This window comes from Oratosquilla oratoria, chromosome 6 (genome assembly GCF_046742065.1).
Source record: "Oratosquilla oratoria isolate Oo_2021 chromosome 6, ASM4674206v1, whole genome shotgun sequence".
In the NCBI taxonomy this organism is placed as follows: Eukaryota; Metazoa; Arthropoda; class Malacostraca; order Stomatopoda; family Squillidae; genus Oratosquilla; species Oratosquilla oratoria.
In genome coordinates, this window is record NC_134782.1 from 66860247 (window position 1) to 66877545 (window position 17299).

The window sequence follows — 17299 nt, forward strand, 5'->3', positions numbered from 1 at the left end:
TCTCTAAGTGTTCATCTGTGCACAACAATAATTCTTTCTACTCCGTCTCACTCCACTGCGTTTTTTTTGAGAAGTATGCCAATGTAAAGTATCTTTCCTCATTTCTCTTTCTAATAATCTTCATGTTATTACCTCGGTATGACTTGCACCGTCTCCACTTTGTCCACCATTATGCTTTCACGGCTATCATCGCTCATTTTTTTTTTTCTCTCCTCTGTTCCTTCGCCAAGTGCTGTATCTTAATTATTCCAAATATATTTCAATATTTCTATTGGTCGTGACCTTCCTTACCTCATTGGGTGTGTGTGTGTGTGTGTGTGTGTGTGTGTGTGTGTGTGTGTGTGTGTGTGTGTGTGTGTGTGTGTGTGTGCGTGTGTGTGCGTGTGTATGTGCGTGTGTGTGTGGGTGCATCTGTAAATGTATGTATGCATTGTATGTGTATGGACATATTTATGTTTGCATATACACAATTAAAATTGCATCAAATAGACTTGTAAAAAGAGTAAAATGAAAAGGAAAATGTAGTGGTAATAACATATTGGGAAAAAAGAGGATTTTTTTTTCAGGTATATAATGGAGTTTTACAAACCATCCGTAGCCCGAAGTAGTCGCCACATGCTATTTTCTGAAGACTGTTTCCTGACGAGGAGAGGAACCTGTTCCTACCACCCTTTTGCCACTTTATAATAGAAGGGCATGAAAGAACCCCAGCAGGTACACAGAGGCCCACGGTCACGTTTTTGCAGTACGGTGACATTGGTCCAGGACCTTGAACGTGAACCTGTGACGTATAAAAGCATCCCGGCTGACCGTGGTTCGTTACAGAACGTCCTCTGCCCTCCTTGAATCATGAAGACCGTAAGTAGATCATCAACGGGTTCTCGTCTGAGTGTCCACTATTGGTCTGGAATAACGTTTGTGGGATTGGTGTGATTTTGGTCTGGCCCTCTCCATTTTCAAGATTAATCTCCTTTCCATGAGTATTTTCTTTGATGAGGTAACTGACTTATCTCTCTTGTGGCAGATCGTATTTGCCGCCCTCCTGGCCGTCGCCGCCGCCCTCCCCCGTCCCGACGATGACTCCCAAGAGGCCGCCATCCTCTCCGACGACCGTGTGCAGCCCGAAGGAGGAGCCTACAGCGTCGTCTTCGAGACCGAGAACGGCATCCAGGTCTCCGAGTCTGCCTCTGCCGGAGAGGAGGGACAGAGCAACTCCCAGGGAGTCTTCAGGTAAGGAGGACCTCAGGGCAACTTGGGCACCTGTCCTTACCGTCTAGTCTCATATACTGTAGTTCCTGCACCTGTTTGAGCCCTCTAAGAACCATTAACTGACCCAAATTCTCTTACAGGTTCCCATTGGACAACGGTGAGATCGCCGAAGTCAAGTGGGTAGCCAACGAGTACGGCTTCCAGCCCGAGTCCTCCCTCCTGCCCGTCGCCCCCGCCTTCCCTCACCCCATCCCCGATTTTGTCCTCGAACAGATCCGCTTCGCCGAAGAGCAGAGAAGAAACGCTGACTCCGACGAGGACAAATAAACTGCATCCTCTCGCAGGAACCTCACCTCACGACCCTATTTATTTGACTACAATGTACAAATGTTTATATATTAAACTATCGAGAACTTGACATGAAATTTCCTTTGGGAAACAGCCTTATCCTTGCTGGTATACACAGTCCTATGTAATATTTTTCATACACAGGGAATATCAACTACTTTAGTCATCACGCCACTCCTCAAACGATTGGAGTCGTCTGCCATTATCTTTGTGATTCTCTTTACGTTATTTATTCCTTACAATGATTAAACTTTGCATATTTTGCTATTTTTTCTTCTTCCCTTTTAACGGTTGTTTTCATCACTACATAAGAACCCGGAAACCAAAGACTAAATAGGGGGTGGATGGCTACTGGTCCGTTAAAGCCGTTTGTTCGTTAGGCTCTCTGTGTTAACGTATATAATTACCGACAACCATTGTTACATACAAAGACATTAATTGTTTTTAGTTAATATTGGCGTACATAAGTTTGCTGTGCTATATTTGATCGCATCAGTAAGTTTTAAAGCATTTGACTGCATCCATATCGAGATTCAAAATGTGATACAATACCGACAACTCGTAGCTCCACGTGAGCTCCAAGACGTCATGTTTAGTATGAGTTGTTGCGGAAGGCGAACTAACGGAAGTCTAAGGATGGACCTATCTTGATTATTGAGTTGTAGGAGTAGGGCTAGGAGTAAATACATCGTCTTATATGAGTACATTTTAATCTTAATGAAAATCCTAAGGTACGAGGCAGTTCTGTTACTACGGTTAACTCCCATCATGTTCACTTTTTTCTTAGTTAATAGTGTACCATATTTTACTATATCTGCAAGTTTTAAAGTATGTGGCCACGTCAATATCGATATATTAATTAAGATTTCCGATATGCCTTGAATATGATGACTTGACCGACAACACGAGCAACGAGGCAGCTCATGGCGTCTCGAAGCTCGCGTCGAGTTGTCGGTTGTGTATCTCATCTTAATTATCTCGATATGGATGCGGAAAAATGTCTTCAAAATTACAGAAACGATAAACTATGGCACAAATAATTTACTTATACCAATATACACTAAAAACAATTAATATCACTAGAGTTGCAGGCAGTTGTCTTTAATTAGTGCGCCAAAAAAAAAAAAAAAGAATCTTGGTACATTGTTAACATACTATTGTTATCATTTTAAAAAACGTTCAGTAATATAGACTACGTGCATACATGATCGTGTGGGAGAGACTAAAACAACTAAAGCACCAAAAGCGTCCGGTGTTGCCACATTTCTGGGGAAATTTTCTAATTTTTGTCGAAATCTTTATTCTCCAGAATTTGTCCGTAGTTACCGAAGTTCGTAATTTCCGGATCCTATTGTACTTCTGTGACCACTATACCATCGCTTTCCCTAGATCCATGAACACTATGTACACGTTTACCGTCCACGCATTATTCTAATTCAGGGTATTGTTTGTCTGTGTGTATGTGTATGTGTGTGTGTGTGCGTGTGTGTGTGTGTGTGTGTGTGTGTGTGTGTGTGTGTGTGTGTGTGTGTGTGTGTGTGTGTGTGTGTGTGTGTGTGTGTGTGTGTGCGCATCCATGCCTGCAGCCATGTAGGGTGACCCAACTGGACCACAGACGAAGGAGGTCTTCTGCGGCCCAGTAGTGGACCTGTGGCCTCGGACCATTTCCCCGTTGCCTGCCTCATGTTATGCAACGCCACCGTCTCCGCCGCCATCCAACTCCCTGGCCCGGGTGTCCTATGCATCAGGAGCTAGGTGAGGGTATGCTCAAGGTTGACGCACGAGTCCAGGTCACAACGAGAAGGTCCTTACTTCTGACTCATTCGTACTCGGAGCTCTTGCACATTTGTGTGAGACGGTCTGGCGCCAGACAGAGTGAAATAATTTGAAGTGCCTTTACGTCCCTTCCGAAATTTCTTCCAGTCATCTTGTTTTTTTATATTGGTTTCTAGTACTCTACCATTTTTCCTTTGTCCTTATAATTTATCTCTTTTTGAACCACTAATTTTTTATTATTCTCTCCCACTCATTATGACACATATCTATTCTTCCCGTATTAAAATTTTATGAATAGTTCCTATTCTTTATTCCTCTCACCACACTAAACTTTTTCCAATCCACTTCCTCTAAGAACCTTTTTAATCCTGAATAATCTGTTTCGGCAAAGCTATATCTTCCTCCCTTGTATGATTCTTCTCTTAATTCTATTTTACTTCTAAATCGAGAATTACATCATCACTTTTACCTAAAAGACATTGATACTTCAGGAAACTGAGTAAGTTTGGGTTCTTTTATTAAGAACAGTAACATTTTCCTGGTGTGTCTTTGGACGTGTACCTTGTTGGTTCTTTTACCCATTGAGTCATTGTTATATATTGTTATATTTAACATCACACTGACTCATGATTCATGACTTCCACTTGTTTTCCAATTCTATTTCACCTCCCAATAAAGACTCACCTACCAATGTTTATTTCAATATCCAGGGTTTTGTCAGTTTGTTTATTGTTTAGGTGAAACAGTGTTGACACAGTTTTGTTTGTGTTCATTTGCAGATACCATTTCTCAAAGTAATTTTGTATTGCTTGCAGGTCTTCTGATATTGTGTTTTCTAGCTGTTCAATCTTGTTTGATTGGTAGGCCATTGCAAAATCGTCTGCACATCCAAACTTTCTGGAGGTTGTGGTGGGCATATCACTCATATAGATGTTGAAAAGTGTTGGAGCCAAGACTAATCCTTGTGGAACTCCATTTTTTATTTTTCTGCTCTTGCTGGTGTTGTTACCTAAGCAAACAAAAAAGGTTCCTTTTCCAGACATTTTGTTTAAAAGCTTTAGGGTTTTCTTGCAGGGTATGTGTTGGGCAAGCTTTGTCATTAGTCCATCGTGCCAGACGGTGTCATATGCGGCTGTCAGGTCAATAAAAACTGCTCCTGTTTTTTGTTTTAATTCGTATCCTGTCTCTATGTATGAAGTAAGTACTAGGGCTTGCTCTGTAGTGTTTCTTTCATAGCACCACCAAATATACGACGCAAGGATGCCATACAAAAACAACACCAACGCATAGACAACCTTCCAGCAGATATACCCCTCAAACAAATAATGGAGGAGGCCCCAGTAACAACGAGGCTAAAATCAAGAAAACCTTTCTTTAAAACAAAAAACGAAATTTTCAATCTAAAAGAAGCCTGGCAAAAAGAATGGACAAGGAAACTACCCACTGGGGGAAACTTAGTAACAGACCCAACCGAAATACTACCTGGATTTTCCAACCTAACCAGAAGAGAATGGACACAAGCCAAAAGGCTGATATCACAACAAGGCAGAACAGCCGTTAACCTGCATCGCTGGGGCTACAAAGACTCCCCAATGTGCCCATCTTGTCATAACTCACCCCAAGATACAGACCATCTCGTACTGCACTGCCCAATCACAGCAGTGCCTGGGGGTTACCTGACTATCTACGAAGCAAATCAAACATTCATAGACTGGCTAGCAAATACAAAGTTGGAGGTGTAAGAAAGCCATACGATACTACTACCTACCAATTTTATCCTCACACTTCTTCAGTCATATTCTCTAACTGTTCATCTGTGTACAACATCAATTCTTTCTATTCTGTCTCATTCCACTACATTTTTTTTTGGTGGGGGGGGGGAAGTATGCCAATGCAAGGTATCTCTCCTCATTTCTCTCCCTTATAATGCTTATGCTATTACCTCAGTATGACTTGCACTGCCTCCACTTTGCCCACTTTTATGCTTTCCCGGCTATCATCGCTCATTTTTCTTTTTTCTCTCTCTCCTCTGTTCCTTCGCCAAGTGCTGTATCTTAATTATTCCAATTAAATCTCAATATTTCTATTGGCCGTGACCTTCCTTACCTCATTGTGTGTGTGTGTATGTATGTGTGTGTGTGTGTGTGTGTGTGTGTGTGTGTGTGTGTGTGTGTGTGTGCGTTTTTGCAGGACGGTGACATCGGTCCAGGACCTTGAACGTGAACCGGTGACGTATAAAAGCACCCCGGCTGACCGTTGGTCGTTACAGAACGCCCTCTGCCCTCCTTGAATCATGAAGACCGTAAGTAGATCCTCGCCAGGTTTTCGTCTGAGTTGTTGGTCTGGAATAACGTTCGTGGGATTTGTTTAACTTTGGTCTGGTCTTCTTTTTGAAGATTAATAATATTTCCACGAGTGTTTTCTTTGAAGTGGTAACTGATTTATCTCCCTTGTGGCAGATCGTATTCGCCGCACTCCTGGCCGTCGCCGCCGCCCTCCCCCGTCCTGACGACGATTCCCAAGAGGCCGCCATCCTCTCCGACGACCGCGTGCAGCCCGAAGGAGGAGCCTACAGTGTCGCCTTCGAGACCGAGAACGGCATCCAGGTCTCCGAGTCTGCCTCTGCCGGAGAGGAGGGACAGAGCAACTCCCAGGGAGTCTTCAGGTAAGGAGGACCTCAGAGCAACTTGGGCACCCGTCTATACCGCCGAGTCTCATATAGATCTTGCACCCTTTTGAGCTCTCTTCGAGTCAAGGACTCATGACCCAACATACTTTGCAGGTTCCCATTGGACAACGGTGAGATCGCCGAAGTCAAGTGGGTAGCCAACGAGTACGGCTTCCAGCCCGAGTCCTCCCTCCTGCCCGTCGCCCCCGCCTTCCCTCACCCCATCCCCGAGTTCGTCCTCGAACAGATCCGCTTCGCCGAGGAGCAGAGGAGAAACGCTGACTCCGACGAGGACAAATAAACGGCATCCTCTCGCAGAAACCTCACCTCAAGACTGAACGGAACCACGACTCTATTTATTTGACTACAATGTACAAATGTTTATATATTAAACTATCGAGAACTTGATCTGAAATTTCCTTTGGGAAACAACCTCATCCTTGCTGGTATACACAGTCCTATGTAATATTTTTCATACACAGGGAATATCAGCTACTTTAGTCATCACGCCACTCCTCAAACGATTGGAGTCGTCTGCCATTATCTTTGTGCCTCATTTTATTTCATTTATCCCTTACAACTCTTTATGTTTGTATATTTTACACTTTTTTTCTTCTTCCCTATTAACGGTTCTATTCGTGACTACATAAGAACCCGGAAACTATAAAATAAATAGGGTGTGGGTGGATACTGGTCCGTTAAAGCCGTTAGGTTCTCTGTGTTAACGCATATAATTACTGACAACTATGGTCAACTCATACATACATACATACATATACCAAGGCTTCTTCCCCCTTACAAGGGGGGTAGCCAAAAAGAAAAAGGCATAAAATCATTCCCACCCATTCCATCCCTGAATGGTCAACTCCGATGACATTAATTGTATTTAGTTAATATTGGCGTGCATAAGTTATTTGCACTATATTTTATCTTATCTATAAGTTTTAAAGCATTTAGCTGCATCTATATTGAGATTCAAAATGTGATACACTACCGACAACTCGTATCTCCACGGGAGCTCCAAGACGTCTGTTTAGTATAAGTTGTTGCGGAAGATGAACTAACGGAAGTCTGAGGATGGACCTATCTTAATTATTGAGTTGTATGAGTAGGGCTACGAGTAAATACATCGTCTTATATGAGCACATTTTAACCTTAATGAAAAACCTAAGCTATGAGGCCGTTCTGTTACTACGGTTAACTCCTATTATGTTCACTTTTTTCTTAGTTAATATTGTACCATATTTTAATATATCTGCAAGTTTTAAAGCATGTGGCCACGTCAATAACGACATATTAATATTTCCGAAATGTCCTGGATATGCTGACTTGACCGACAACACGAGCAACGAGGCACCTGATGGCGTCTCGAACCATGCGTTGAGTTGTCGGTTGTGTATCATATCTTGATTATCTAGATATGGATGCGGCCAAATGCTTTCAAAATTACAAAAAAAAAAAAAAGATAAACTATGGCACAAATAATTCACTTGTGCCAATACTAACTAACAGTAATTAATATCATTGGGGTTCTCGGCAGCTGTCGGTAATTAGTACGACCGCAATTAAACACATAAGAATACAACCATAGCCTATATTTTGGTACAGCATTAATATAATACTGTTATAATTGAAAAAAAATCAGTAATGTAGGCCTAAGTGCACACATGATCGTGTGGGGGCATATTAAAATAACTAAAGTACCGAAAGCGTCCGGTGGTGCCACATTTCTGGGGGAATTTTCATATTTCGGTCGAAATCTTTACTCTCCAGAATTTGTCCGTAGTTACCGAAGTCCGTAGTTTCCGGGTCCTCCTGTACTTCTGTGACTGCTATACCATACGCCTTCCCTAGATCCATGAACACTATGTACACATCTACTGTCCACGCATTATTTTGTCCAATGTGTGTGTGTGTGTATCCATGCCTGCACCCATATAGGGTGACTCAAGTGAAACACAGATGTAAGGGTCTTCTGCGGACCAGCAGTGGACCTGTGGCCTCGGACAAGTTCCCCGTCGCCTGCCTCATCTGATGCAACGCCACCGTCGCCGCCGTCATCCAGCTCCCTGGCCCGGGTGTTCTATGCATCAGGTGGTAGGCGAGGGTATGCTCAAGGTTGACGTGCGAGTCCAGGTCACAACGAGAAGGTGCTACGCATTGACCCATTCGTACTCGGAGCTCTTGCCCAACTGTTTGAGACGGTCTGGCGCCAGACAGAATGAAATATTTGAAGTGTGACTTGGACACATACAGGGTAATAGAGATTGTGACATGGTGATTTTTTTCTTTTAGAAATGTACGTCCAATGAAGATTTCAACCCTTGCAGTTCAAATACTTTTTAATGACAAAAGGGAAATCAAAGAAGAGGAAGACTTGATGCGTTACACACACACACACACATATGTACGTAAAGATTGACAAATATGGAGGTGAGGTGGCAAAATGAATCGTTAAGGCTAGAATATGGAGTTTTATTCAGAACCAGACGTTTCGACCTCTTGAGTCTTCCTCAGTCGACTGAAAATAGGAGAAGAATAAAATCCGTCAACATCTTTCATTGTGATCTGACGACCATGTGTGACCTCACCCCGGTCTCATTTTCTCACACTCGCCCACCGTCAGCTGGGCGGACGTTTGAGCCCAGGACATAACCCCCCCCCCCCACGAGAATTATTAGTGTTTTCGGTGACAATGTATGCCGCCTCCAAAGCTTTCCCTCTCTTTTTTCCAATTCCCTATGTAATATGTAGGCTTCTTTCCTATTCGGCAGATGATCTTCTTCATCGATGTGAACCACTAGTGCATTTGATGTTCTGTGATATCTCACATCCTTCTTGTGTTCTTCAAGCTTTTTGTCCAGGCCACGTCCTGTCTCACCGATGTATCCCCCTAAAGTCAATACGGAAAAATAGTAATACTCCCAAATGGATGACGGACAGATTGAAACATGAGATCGGAATGAAAAGAGGACTTTACGTAAAAATAAAAAACGGGGAATCACACCTTAGATCAAGATATAACGAAATGGCAAAGCTGGTTAAAAGGAATACACGTTCAGCGAAACGTAATTATGAAATCAAGGTTGCCAGTCACCTCTATAGAACAAAAAATAAAGAAAGAATAGGACCAATTAAAAACGATGAAAATGTCATGATAGAATCGGAAGAAAAAATGAGTGAGGAGTTTAACAATTATTTTCTATCGGTGTTTACTAATGAGAGGTTAGATAAAGTACCTGACTGCGATCCGATTTTCAGAGGGGATGAAGAAAGTAGTCTAACTAATATCAGCATTAGTAAAGAAGAAGTAGTCAAGCAGATTGACAGACTTAAAGCTACAAAATCTCCGGGTCCAGACGAAATTTTTCCAAGAATGCTTAAAGAGTGTAAATTTGAAATCTGCGACCAGTTAACTGAAATATTCAATAAATCGGTAGACACTGGTTCTGTTCCAACTGCTTGGAGGCAGGCAAACGTTGTTCCTGTTTTTAAGAAGGGAGATAGATCGTCTATATGCAACTACAGGCCAATCAGTTTGACATCGGTTATAGGAAAAATGCTTGAATCAATAATAGTAAATAGACTCAGAGAACACATTGAAGGGCATAATTTAATTCGTGATTCACAGTATGGTTTCTCCAAGGGTAAATCATGTGTGACTAATCTTCTATCCTTTTACACTAAGGTCTATAAGGGTAAATCATGTGTGACTAATCTTCTATCCTTTTACACTAAGGTATATAAGGCGTCAGACAACAATGAAAATTACGATGTTATTTACCTTGACTTTAGCAAAGCGTTCGACAAAGTGCCACACCAGAGACTACTAAATAAAATCAAAGCCCATGGCATAGGAGGAAAAGTGTTAGAATGGATTAGAGCTTGGATTAGTAACAGAAAACAGCGGGTCACCATAAATGGAATAAAATCTAGGTGGGGCAATGTTACTAGCGGGGTCCCCCAGGGCTCGGTTTTGGGTCCCTTGTTGTTCATTATATATATAAACGACTTAGACGAAGGGTTAAATAGAGATGTTAGTAAGTTTGCGGACGACACTAAAATGAGACGCCTAATTAGGTCAGGAGACGACGCCCAGATTCTGCAGGATGACCTTAATAAGCTGTTAACATGGTCGGTGAAATGGCAAATGAACTTCAATATCTCTAAGTGTAGCGTGTTAAACGTAGGGCTACACAACCCCGAAAATAGATACAACTTAGATAACACGTTTTTAGAAAAATCTGAGTGCAAGAGGGACTTGGGAGTTCTGGTGAGTCCGGACCTTAAAACCAGGAAGCAGTGTATTAGCGCCAGAAATAAAGCTAACAGAGCATTAGGCTTCATTGCTATGACGGTAACGAATAGAAGTGCAGAGGTAATTATTAAACTCTATCTAGCGATAGTTAGACCCATCCTTGACTATGCGGTACAGTTTTGGTCTCCGTCCTACAGAATGGACGTAAATTCACTAGAATCAGTACAGAGAAGAATGACCAAAATGATACAAGGACTCGGAAATTTGCCTTACGAAGAGAGGCTTAGGCACCTAAACTTACACTCTCTGGAAAGACGCAGAGTGCGGGGTGATCTAATAGAAGTGTTCAAGTGGATCAAAGGCTATAACAAGGGTGATGCAAACAAGGTCATCATAATAAAACAACAGGGCAGGACTCGCAGTAATGGGTATAAACTGGACAAATTTAGATTTAAGAAGGAAATAGGCAAGAATTGGTTTACTAATAGGGTGGTCGATGAATGGAATAAACTTAGTAACCATGTAGTAAGTGCTGAAACTATCAGTTGTTTTAAAAAACGATTAGACAACTTTATGGATGGGGATGACAGGTGGTGATGGATACGGAGCTGCCTTGTGGTCTTTTGCAGTCTCCTTTATTTCTTGTGTTCTTGTGTTCTCACAACCTGCACAAGGAATTTTATATACAACACTTTTATTTTCTAGTATTTTTTTGTAAGCTCGCCAATTTTCTTTCCGCTGATGTAACTAAAACTGTTCTGGTGTTTTTTAAGCAGTTACTAACTATTGGTGCATATTTAGAGTTAGGAACTGAAATGAATATTCTGTTGTTGTCTGTAGGCGTTGTGTTCTTTTCCATAATTTTGATGGGGTTGTGTTTCATCACTTCTACTTGTTTCCCAATTCCATTTCACCTCCCAATAAGCACTCACCAGTGTTATACTCACACTTCTTCAGACATTTTCTCTAACTGCTCATCTGTGTCTAACACTAATTCTTTCTATTCTGTCTCATTCTGTTATATTTCTTTAATGAAGAGTATGCCAATGCAAATTACCTTCCCCCATTTCCCTCCCTTATAATTCTTATATTAATTACTTCGGACTGACTTGCACTATTTCCACTTTGTCCTTCTTAATACTTTCACCACTATCATCACTCCTCCTCCCCTTTGCTATCTTCTGGTTCTTCGTCAAGTGCTGTATTTTAATGCTTTCAATTGAACCTCAATATTTCTATTGGCCGTGACCTTCCTTACCTACTTGAATGTGTGTGTGTATGTGTGTGTGTGTGTGTGTGTGTGTGTGTGTGTGTGTGTGTCTGTGTCTGTGTGTATGTGTGTGTGTTTGTGTGCCTGTGTGTGCGTGTTTGAATGCATGTGTGTGTACCTGTAAATGTATGTATGCACTGTATGTGTATATTAAGTTTGCATATACACAATTAAAGTGACATTAAATAGACTTGCTGAAAAAGTAGAATGAGAAGGTAAATACAGTGGCAATAACATACTGTACTACAATGCAGTAGAAAAAGGATTAATTTTTTCAGGTATAAAATGGAGTGCTCCAATTCAGTCGGACCTCGTAGTAGTCGCCACATGGTATTTTCTGAAGGGTGTTTCCTGACGAGGAGAGGAACCTGTTCCTACTATTTCTTCCCATCTTAGAGTAAAGAGAAGGGGGTGTAAGGACCCCAGGAGTTACACGGAGGCTCACGTTTGCGTTTTTGCAGGACGGTGACATCGGTCGAAGACCTTGAACGTGAACCGGTGACGTATAAAAGCACCCCTGCTAACCGTGGGTCGCCACAGAACGCCCTCAACCCTCATTGAATCATGAAGACCGTAAGTAGATCCTCGCCAGGTTCTCGTCTTAGTGTCCACTTTAGGGTCTGGAATAACGTTCGTGGGATTGGTCCAATTTTGGTGTGGCCCTCTCCCTTTTGAAGATTAATCTTCTTTCCACGAGTGTTTTCCTTGGAGAAGTAACTAACTTATCTCTCTTGTTGCAGATCGTATTCGCCGCACTCCTGGCCGTCGCCGCCGCCCTCCCCCGTCCCGACGACGACTCCCACGAGGTCGCCATCCTCTCCGACGACCGCGTCCAGCCCGAAGGTGGAGCCTACAGCGTCGTCTTCGAGACCGAGAATGGCATCCAGGTCTCCGAGTCTGCCTCTGCTGGCGAGGAGGGACAGAGCAACTCCCAGGGAGTCTTCAGGTAAGGAGGATCTCAAGGCAACTTGGGCACCTGTCTCTGTCATCGAGTCTCATATAGATCTTGCACCCTTTTGAGCTCTCTTCGAGTCAAGAACTCATGACCCAACTTACTTTGCAGGTTCCCATTGGACAACGGTGAGATCGCCGAAGTCAAGTGGGTGGCCAACGAGTTCGGCTTCCAGCCCGAGTCCTCCCTCCTGCCCGTCGCCCCCGCCTTCCCTCACCCCATCCCCGAGTTCGTCCTCGAACAGATCCGCTTCGCCGAGGAGCAGAGGAGAAACGCTGACTCCGACGAGGAGAAATAAACGGCATCCTCTCGCAGGAACCTCACCTCAAGACTGAACGGAACCACGGCTCTATTTATTTGACTACAATGTACAAATGTTTATATATTAAACTATCGAGAACTTGACCTGAAATTTCCTTTGGGAAACAACCTCAGCCTTGCCGGTATACACAGTCCTATGTAATGTTTTTCATACACAAAAAATAAATAAATAAAAATAAATAAATAAATAAACAAATAAATAAATAAATAAATAGATAAGCAAATAAAATAAACAATAAATGAAATATATAAATCCTTGCCATCAGGGTGGAAGTTCTAGCTCCTTTAATCATTATGCCTCTCCTCAAATGACTGAAGTCGTCTGCCATTATCTTTGTGCCTCACTTTCCTTCATTCTTTACAAGTATTTAGGTTTGTATATTTTACACTTTTTTTCTTCTTCCGTAATAACGGTTGTTTTCACTACTACTGAAGAACCTGGAAACTATAGACTACTGGTCCGTTAAAGCCGTTTATCCGTTAGGCTTTGTATTTTATAGCATCTGGAAGTTTTAAAACAATTGGCAACATCAATACTGAGATTCAAAATGTGATACACTACCGACAAATCGTAGCTCCACGCGAGCTCCAAGACGTCATGTTTAGTATGAGTTGTTGCGGAAGGCGAACTAACGGAAGTCTAGGGATGGACCTATCTTGATTATTGAGTTGTAGGAGTAGGACTAGGAGTAAATACATCGTCTCATATGAGTACATTTTAATCTTAACGAAAAACCTAAGCTACGAGGCAGTTCTGCTACTACGGTTAACTCCCATCGTGTTCACTTTTTTTTCTTAATTAAAATTGTACCACGTTTTACTATATCTGCAAGTTTGAAAGCATATGGCAACGCCAATATCGATATATTAATTAAGATTTCCGATATGCCTTGGATATGCTGACTTGACCGACAACACGAGCAACGAGGCACTTCATGGCGTCTCAAAGCTCGTGTCGAGTTCTAGAATTGTCAGTTAATTATCACATCCTGGTTATCTAGATATGGATGCGGCCAAATGCTTTCAAAATTACAGAAACAATAAACTATGGCACAAATTATTCACTTATGCCATTTTAACAAAAAACAATATCACTGGGGTTGTGGGCAGCTGTGGGTAATAAGTACGATAGCAAATAAACAAAGAATCATACAACCACGTCGTAAGTATTGGTACAGCATTAATATAATATTGTTACTATAAAAAAATCAATAATGTAGGCCTAAGTGCATACATGAGCGTGAAATAGAAATTAAAACAACTAAAGCACCGAAAGCGTCCAGTGGTGCCACATTTCTGAGGGTAATTTTCATATTTCGGTCGAAATCTTTATTCTCCACAATTTGTCCGTAGTTATCGAAGTCCGTTGCTTCATTGTCCATAGTTTTCTGGTCCTTTTGTACTTCTTTGCACACTGTACCATTCGCTTCCCCTAGGTCCATGAACGCTATGCACACTTCTACCATTCACACGTTATTCTTATTCAGTGTGTGTGTGTGTGTGTGTGTGTGTGTGTGTGTGTGTGTGTGTTCACTTGGTCTTTGGATCACGTGTTGGACTCGTGATCGACAGCTATTTCCCTCCTGGAAGAGAGCTCAGAGCTCGTAGGTCCGATCTATGGGTAATGCTATGACCTTACACACACACAACTCCCCGCCCACGAGAGTCAGAGTAACGACCCGAAGCGCAGCGGTACCGAAATAATTTCGGCCCTGGGCAGGATTCGAACCAAGTACTACGGGCACCACCATGCTAGTAGTTCATCGCTATACCAACTGCGCCACCGAGAAGTGTGTGTGTGTGTGTGTGTGTGTGTGTGTGTGTGTGTGTGTGTGTGTGTGAAAGTTATATCTTCTTTACTTGTATGATTCTTCTCTTAAGTCTGTTTTACTTCTAAGTCGAGAATTATATAATCACTTTTACTTAAAAGACACTGGTACTTCAGTAACTAACTTTTTTCAAGATCAATTCAGTTTTCCTGGTGTGTCTTTGGTGGTGTACCTTGTTGGTTTTTTTACCCATTGGGTCATTGTTATTCATTGTTATGTTCAACATCCCACTGATCCATAATTCATCACATCCACTTGGGACCCAATTCTGTTTCAGCTGCTAATGAACACTCACCTAACAGTGTTGCTCACACTTCTTCAGTCATTTTCTCTCACTGCTCATCTGTGTCCAACACTAATCATTTATAATCTGTCTCATTCTGTTACATTTTTTTAATGAAAATTATGCAAATTCAACTTATCTTTCCCCATTTCCCTCCTTTATAATTCTTATGTTAACTACCTCGGCCTGACTTGCACGCACTATTTCCACTTTGTCCACCTTTAAGCTTTCAACACAATCATCACTCCTCCTCCCCTTTTCTGTCTTCTGTTCCTTTGCCAAGTGTTGTATTTTAATTCTTACAACTGAACCTCAACATTTCTATTGGCCATGACCTTCCTTACCTCCTTGAGTGCAAGTGTGCGCGCATATATGTGTTTGTGCATGCGTGTGTGTGTGTGTGCATTTGTGTGTGTATGTGTGTGTGTATACGTGTGTGTGTATTTGTAAATGCATGTATGCATTGTATGTGTATGAACATATTTATGTTTGCATATACACAATTAAAGTTTCACCAAATAGACTTGTAGAAAAAGTAAAATGAAAAGGTAAATATAGTGATAATAACATACTGTATAGTACAATGCATTAGAATTTTTTTTTTCAGGTATAAAACTGGAGTGCCCCAAACCAGTCGTAGCACGTAGTAGTGGCCGCATGGCATTTTCTGAAGGGTGTTTCCTGATGAGGAGAGGAACCTGTTCCTGCAACTTCTTTCCACCTTAGAGTAAGGAGAAGGGGATGTAAGGAACCCAGGAGGTACACGGAGGCCCACGGTCGCGTTTTTGCAGGACGGTGATATCGGTCGAAGACCTTGAACGTGAACCTGTGATGTATAAAAGCAGCTCGGTTGACCGTTGGTCGTTACAGAACGCCCTCTGCCCTCCTTGAATCATGAAGACCGTAAGTAGATCCTCGCCAGGTTCTCGTCTGAGTGTCCACTTTAGGTCTGGAATAACGTTCGTGGGATTGGTCCAATTTTGGTGTGGCCCTCTCCCTTTTGAAGATTAATCTTCTTTCCACGAGTGTTTTCCTTGGAGAAGTAACTAACTTATCTCTCTTGTTGCAGATCGTATTCGCCGCACTCCTGGCCGTCGCCGCCGCCCTCCCCCGTCCCGACGACGACTCCCACGAGGTCGCCATCCTCTCCGACGACCGCGTCCAGCCCGAAGGTGGAGCCTACAGCGTCGTCTTCGAGACCGAGAATGGCATCCAGGTCTCCGAGTCTGCCTCTGCCGGAGAGGAGGGACAGAGCAACTCCCAGGGAGTCTTCAGGTAAGGAGGACCTCAAGACAACTTGGGCACCTGTCTCTATCGCCGAGTCTCATATAGATCTTGCACTCTTTTGAGCTCTATTCGAGTCAAGAACTCATGACCCAACTTACTTTCTAGGTTCCCATTGGACAACGGTGAGATCGCCGAAGTCAAGTGGGTAGCCAACGAGTTCGGCTTCCAGCCCGAGTCCTCCCTCCTGCCCGTCGCCCCCGCCTTCCCTCACCCCATCCCCGAGTTCGTCCTCGAACAGATCCGCTTCGCCGAGGAGCAGAGAAGAAACGCTGACTCCGACGAGGACAAATAAACTGCATCCTCTCGCAGGAACTTCACCTCAAAACTGAACGGAACCATGACCCTATTTATTTGACTACAATGTACAAATGTTTATATATTAAACTATCGAGAACTTGATCTGAAATTTCCTTTGGGAAGCAACCTCATCCTTGCCGGTATACACAGTCCTATGTTATGTATTTCATACACAGGGAATATCAACTCCTTTAGTCATTACGCCACTCCTCAAAAGATTGGAGTTGTCTGCCATTATCTTTGTGCCTCACTTTATTTCATTCCTTACAACTATTTAGGTTTGTATATTGTACACCTTTTTCTTCTTCCCTATTAACGGTTGTTTTCATCTCTAAAAAAGAATAGGGAATCTATGGACTAATTAGGGGGGAGGGTGGCTACTGGTCCGTTAAAACCGTTTGTCCGTTAGGTTCTCTGTTAACGTATATATATACCGACAACTATTGGTAACTCATATGACATTAATTGTTTTTAGTTAATATTGGTTACATAATTTATTTGTACTATATTTTATCGCATTAGTGAGTGTTAAAGCATTTGGCAGCATCTATATCGAGATTCAAAAAGTAATACACTACCGACAACTCGTAGCTCCACGCGAGCTCCAAGACTTCATGTTTAGTATAAGTTGTTGCGGAAGGCGCACTAACGGAAGTCTAAGGATGGACCTATCTTGATTATTGAGTTGCAGGAGTAGGACTAGGAGTGAATACATCGCCTTATATGAGTACATTTTAATCTTAACAAAAAACCTAAGCTACGAGGCAATTCTGTTACTACGGTTAACTCCCATCATGTTCA

At 42.4% G+C, this 17299-nt stretch overlaps 4 protein-coding genes across 4 annotated transcripts; all 4 read left to right on the forward strand.

Annotated features, from left to right (window-relative positions):
* The first annotated feature begins 849 nt into the window (after nt 1-849).
* On the forward strand, nt 850-1536 carry LOC143026067 (cuticle protein AMP2-like). Its single transcript, XM_076186063.1, has 3 exons — nt 850-858; nt 1025-1230; nt 1350-1536. The coding sequence occupies exons 1-3, from the start codon at nt 850-852 to the stop codon at nt 1534-1536; spliced, it is 402 nt and encodes a 133-aa protein (XP_076042178.1).
* Nucleotides 1537-5626: 4090 nt separating this feature from the next.
* On the forward strand, nt 5627-6302 carry LOC143026068 (cuticle protein AMP2-like). Its single transcript, XM_076186064.1, has 3 exons — nt 5627-5635; nt 5793-5998; nt 6116-6302. Exons 1-3 carry the CDS (start codon nt 5627-5629, stop codon nt 6300-6302), a joined length of 402 nt encoding a protein of 133 aa, XP_076042179.1.
* Nucleotides 6303-12093: 5791 nt separating this feature from the next.
* On the forward strand, nt 12094-12779 carry LOC143026069 (cuticle protein AMP2-like). The gene is made up of 3 exons (XM_076186065.1): nt 12094-12102; nt 12270-12475; nt 12593-12779. Exons 1-3 carry the CDS (start codon nt 12094-12096, stop codon nt 12777-12779), a joined length of 402 nt encoding a protein of 133 aa, XP_076042180.1.
* Nucleotides 12780-15808: 3029 nt separating this feature from the next.
* Nucleotides 15809-16493, forward strand: LOC143026070 (cuticle protein AMP2-like). Its single transcript, XM_076186066.1, has 3 exons — nt 15809-15817; nt 15984-16189; nt 16307-16493. The coding sequence occupies exons 1-3, from the start codon at nt 15809-15811 to the stop codon at nt 16491-16493; spliced, it is 402 nt and encodes a 133-aa protein (XP_076042181.1).
* The last annotated feature ends 806 nt before the right edge of the window (nt 16494-17299 follow it).

Excerpts from the sequence above, each read along its gene's own strand:
- LOC143026067 (XM_076186063.1), top strand. Across the intron at positions 1,231-1,349 it reads AACTCCCAGGGAGTCTTCAG|GTTCCCATTGGACAACGGTG; the intron begins GTAAGGAGGACC and ends ATTCTCTTACAG.
- LOC143026068 (XM_076186064.1), top strand. Across the intron at positions 5,999-6,115 it reads AACTCCCAGGGAGTCTTCAG|GTTCCCATTGGACAACGGTG; the intron begins GTAAGGAGGACC and ends CATACTTTGCAG.
- LOC143026069 (XM_076186065.1), top strand. Across the intron at positions 12,476-12,592 it reads AACTCCCAGGGAGTCTTCAG|GTTCCCATTGGACAACGGTG; the intron begins GTAAGGAGGATC and ends CTTACTTTGCAG.
- LOC143026070 (XM_076186066.1), top strand. Across the intron at positions 16,190-16,306 it reads AACTCCCAGGGAGTCTTCAG|GTTCCCATTGGACAACGGTG; the intron begins GTAAGGAGGACC and ends CTTACTTTCTAG.